General features: G+C 58.3%; 1 protein-coding gene across 3 annotated transcripts; it reads left to right on the plus strand.

Moving 5' to 3' along the window:
• The first annotated feature begins 468 nt into the window (after positions 1 to 468).
• On the plus strand, positions 469 to 4,610 carry HMGA1 (high mobility group AT-hook 1). Of its 3 annotated transcripts, none has more exons than XM_065885312.1 (4): positions 469 to 603; positions 2,455 to 2,538; positions 3,188 to 3,238; positions 4,557 to 4,610. In XM_065885312.1, exons 1-4 carry the CDS (start codon positions 469 to 471, stop codon positions 4,608 to 4,610), a joined length of 324 nt encoding a protein of 107 aa, XP_065741384.1. The 3 variants fall into 3 exon arrangements, with proteins under 3 accessions (XP_065741384.1, XP_065741385.1, XP_065741386.1); XM_065885313.1 differs by having other exon boundaries at positions 2,458 to 2,538; XM_065885314.1 differs by having other exon boundaries at positions 469 to 570.

Below are 4,610 nucleotides of genomic sequence, written 5' to 3' on the forward strand. Positions count from 1 at the left end.
CTCCCTTGTTCCCTGCGAGCTACCCAGGCTTGGTTTTCTCTTGAAGGGAAGGGGCAGTTTGGTGGAGGGAGGGGGCTTGGCAGTGTGAGGACCCCCATCTCACCCACACCGTTGCCAGGGCGGCCTTACCCACAGGCAGGACTGGGCTGGCTGGGCTCTTGGGCCCCGGGCCCTGTGGGGCTGGCAGGACGACAAAGAGCCGTTCTGAAGAGGAGATAAGGAGTTGATTAGGCCCAACGGCCCAGCCCCGCCCTGTGGCTGCAAGCCGGGCTGAGCAGATGCCCCCATCGGCCCAGGTGGGAATCGCGGGGACCCCTGGGAGCAGGCAGTTTCCTGCCGGGCATTTGGAGGGTGGGAGTGGTGAGGGGGTAGGAGGCCGCTAAAGCAAGAGGTTTTGTTTAAAACAATTTTTCCCGCCTCCCAGCATCCCAGCCGTCGCTCCTCCACCTGCTCTGCCGACAAGGGAAGATGAGCGAGTCGAGCTCGAAGTCCAGCCAGCCCTTGGCCTCCAAGCAGGAAAAGGACGGCACTGAGAAGCGAGGGCGGGGCAGGCCGCGCAAGCAGCCTCCGGTGAGTCCCGGGACAGCGCTGGTAGGGAGTCAGGTGGGTGTCCAAACCTTTGCCTCGGTTTACCTCTTTGGGCTAGGGAGGTGCCAGGCGTCTTGGCAGGTGAAAGCAGGACTGGCAGGGCGCAGCGTCATTCCTATACACGTGTGTTCTCCCCACACACCCGTGCACCCCACACAGGCATCCCTGGTGCCTGAGAGTGGGAGAGAAGTGCAGCCCAAGGGAGCCCTGAGCCCGAGCCCGAAAGTCCAAGCCAGAAGTGACCCTGTAGTCACGCAGGCCAGTCAGTGCTTATGCACTGTGGTAAACCACCCACCCTTTATTTCCAGTCCATCGTGGACCAGTGCATTATGAAACAGTAAAGATGAATTGTAGAAACGTGAACATGTACATACGGAAGCCCAGCGTTTCTTGTTACTATGTTCACTGCACACCATAGTCCTTTGTTAATTTACTGTGAAATTTACTATGAAGGTTTCTAAATACTTACTGTACATTTCTGTAGTTCCTCATCCCAGGACAGTAACAGTTTCTGGGCCAGCAACTGTTCACGGGCCTCCTTGAGTGGCCCTGGATTGGGCTTTGCCCCAGCTCTGTAAAAGGAAGTGGAAGCCCAAGAAGCTTAAAATGTTGGGGAGTTGGTGGCAGAGTGACTGAGAGCCCTGGTTCTGCCCCCTCACAAAGGTCCCGTGGGATTAAAAGGCCAGCCTGACACTGTGGGCACCCCGGGGAGCTTGGCCAGTCAGGCTGTGGGGACCACCTGTTACATGGCGGAGATCTTGGGTTTCTCTCACAGAGGGGCGTCTCTCCCCATGTAAGGGGCAGCTGTTGGTGAAGCCCCATTACTTCCCTTTCGTGGGGCAGAGGAGAGGAAAGCAGTTGAGGTCGATCCTTGCCCTTTACACATCAGGCAGCTTGTGTCCACCGGGCCCCGGGTGCCGCCCCCCATCTGTAGGTGGAGAGGCCTATACTGACCCTCAAGACCCGTGAGGAGTCTGACGGGTGGTGGAATTCAGCTGCCTCTTTCAGAGCCCACAGTTTGTGTGGGGGGAGCTCATCCTCTTAGTCTCGTTCCCTAGGCCCACCCCTGCCGCCTGTTAGCTGTGGTCAGTGGGGGGGGGTCAGAGAAGGGGTGTTGGGTTACTGGACCACGAAGAGCCCCTAGGCAGCCGCCTTGGGAAACCATAGCTGACGTGCCTTTGCTGCCCAGCTTCTATGCATTATGTAGCAGTTTTTTATTCTGTCTCGGGCTTATTAAAATTTCAGCGGCACCAGTGGGCAGGGATCTCTGGGGTTCCGAGATCTGGACGTAACTCCTTCTCCCTAGGAGGCAGCCTGAAGGGAGTCTCGTTTGCAGGTAGAGGCTGTAGGTTCTCTAGGGGGAAGGGGGATCCTTTCCCCTCTTCTGCATCATCTGAGGGGGTGGGCAATGATCACAGCCCAGTGCTGGACACTTGTACGTTTTTCATTTAGTTTTCGTGACACTCTACAAGGTAAGTCTTGTCACCATTTACAGATGAGGGAGACTGAGGCTCAAGCATTAAGTGTCTTGCCCGAGACCTTAGAGCTAGTCAGTGGCCGAGCTGGCATGAGGACAGAGCTGCCTAAGAGTGTCTTTCTGCCCCCGTGACACCCTTCCCAGAGGCCTTCTGGCCTCTTGTCATTTAGCTGTCATAGGGAAGCAAGGGGAGAGACTTTGCAAAAGATATTCAGACGGAGAACCTGAATCCCAAGGGCTGCCTGCCATGATTCCATGATTCCTGTGGATTCCAGAGTTGGAGGATGGCTTGCAGACTTAATTCTGCTGGGCTGGGGCAGAGGGCTCTGTCCTGAAAAGGGTGGGACAGGTGGCTTCTGTGTCCCTGACTGCCCCATCTGTCTTTGCAGAAGGAGCCCAGCGAAGTGCCAACGCCTAAGAGACCTCGGGGCCGACCGAAGGGGAGCAAAAACAAGGGTGCTGCCAAGACCCGGGTGAGGCTTGAGGAGGGCCCTTTCCCCACGACAGCAGCTATAGGAGGTCTGGGAAAGGGCTGGCTTGTCCTTATTCTTGGCACCCTCTTTTTCTCTGGCATATGGGGGATGATGTGTCTTTGCTAATTGAAGAGAGTGGGGCAATGACTGAGGTCTCACTTCTGGGGGCTTGGTCCTGCCCAGGACACTGGGGAAATCGAGTCAGATGTCCCGCAGCTTTCCTGGTCTGGAGAGAGGCGAGTTAGGAGGAGCGAAGGGGCAGCTCCTGGGCTGAGAATGTCACCTTTTCTCCCGGAGGCCCCCCGGGCTCCTGAGGGAGTGGGGAGAAGCAGGGAAGGCCAGATCTACAGTGGCATCAGCCTTTCAGAGAAGTTGTTTTGTTTTTTATTTTATTTTTTCTAAGACACGACTCATATCCTCTGAGTCATGGGTGGAGGAGGGAGTGGGGGGCGTGTGTGTATGTTGGGGTGGGGGGGGCAGTGTGGCTGGCCAGTCATCACCAGCTGGACTCGGGTGGGCCTGCTGGGCTGAGAGTCCTGGGCTGTCCCGAGCAGAGGAAGGTAGTTCTGCCCCTCCCTGCTCTCCCTCACCATCCAGGGCACTGTCAGGAACATCTTTGACTTAGTGGATCTTTTCTCTGACCATCTAGAAAACCACCACAACTCCAGGGAGGAAACCAAGGGGCAGACCCAAAAAACTGGTAGGTGAACAGGTGGCGGCAGCTTGGCTCTTCTGGGGAGGCTGTTAAGAGTGGGAGATGCCCCCACCCTATGCCCGCATAGGAACATGGCTCTCCCTGACCTGCAGGGCCAGGAATGGTGAGACTTCATGTTTTACCCAGGCCCGGAGAGGGGAAGGGATTTGTCCAGGGCTTAGGGTTCCTGGCACCCAGCCCAGGGCTTTTAAAGGGCTGTGTCCATGAGACGTGAGGGGTCCCAGGTACAAACCAGACCAGACTCCCTGTGCTGCCCTACTGGGGGTGGTCCCTGTCTCTCCTTCCTCTGCTTTTAGAACAGACTCAGAACTTCTCGGGTGAACTTGGAGGTCAACTACTAGTGTTTCTCCTCCGCCGCCATTATAGAAATGAGAATGAAGAGGTTTAAGGAGCAGCAAAGGAGCTCAGGCCTTGGCAGGCGGGCGGGCGAGGGGGTCACGTTGGGTGGGGGTTGAGGTGCGATGCCGCAGGGAGCTACCTCCTCAGGGAGGCGCCGTCCATCTCTAGGCCCCAATAGCTGGTAATGGAAGTAGGCGGGTTGAGCCGGGAGATGCTTCCAGGGGGTCCACTGCAGTGAGGGCCCTCCCAGCCCTTTACTGTCCCCAACCTGTCTTCCCTGAGGCGTTCATTCCTCGAGCCACCACCGGGTGAGGGGAGCTCAGGGTGCTGGCTGGGCCCCAGGAGTGAGTAACAGGAAACAAGTTGTTTTGGAGTTTGTGCCTGGCACGGGGGCCCCGTGTGGTGTCCCGACATTCCCGCCCAGTGAGTGAGCCCCGGCCGCACACACTTCCCCTTCCTCCCCGCCCTGGCCTGGGGTCAGCCCGTGGCCACCGCTCCGCAGCCCAGCAGCTGCCCCTGCAGGCCAAGGCCACTCGGTTCCCCTGCACCCACCAGGGGGGCTCATGCAGCCTCCAGCCACCCCTTCCCTCCTCATTTCCTCTCCCTGGCTGCCTTCTCTCCTCCCCTGCCCGAGAACCAATCACTTCCTCGCTTCCTCGAGCTCAGTGGTGCCCCGAGCTCTGCCAGGTACCCCTGCCATGGGCCTGGGGGCCAGGGGGCCTGGCTCTGTGTGAGAGCAGCATGTGTGTGGTTTTTTTTCCCTCCCTTTAAATTCTTCCTTTTTTATGAATGAAACTGGGCCGTGGAGGTTGCTGAGTCACCCACACACTCAGCCCTGACTCATCCCCCTTCTGGAGAGCCAGGGATTGCGGGGAGGGGTTGGGGGCGAGCTTGGCCCCTGGGCGGTGGAGGAGGGAGGGGGACAGGCCTGGCATTCCTGCTGATGGCCCTGCCCACCCTGCAGGAGAAGGAGGAAGAGGAGGGCATCTCGCAGGAGTCCTCAGAGGAGGAGCAGTGA

The sequence above is a fragment of the Phocoena phocoena genome, chromosome 10 (genome assembly GCF_963924675.1).
Source record: "Phocoena phocoena chromosome 10, mPhoPho1.1, whole genome shotgun sequence".
In the NCBI taxonomy this organism is placed as follows: domain Eukaryota; kingdom Metazoa; phylum Chordata; class Mammalia; order Artiodactyla; family Phocoenidae; genus Phocoena; species Phocoena phocoena.

Excerpts from the sequence above, each read along its gene's own strand:
- HMGA1 (XM_065885312.1), top strand. The coding sequence starts at position 469 with ATGAGCGAGTCGAGCTCGAAGTCCAGCCAGCCCTTGGCCTCCAAGCAG. Across the intron at positions 604-2,454 it reads CAGCGCTGGTAGGGAGTCAG|AAGGAGCCCAGCGAAGTGCC; the intron begins GTGGGTGTCCAA and ends CTGTCTTTGCAG. Across the intron at positions 3,239-4,556 it reads GGGGCAGACCCAAAAAACTG|GAGAAGGAGGAAGAGGAGGG; the intron begins GTAGGTGAACAG and ends CCCACCCTGCAG.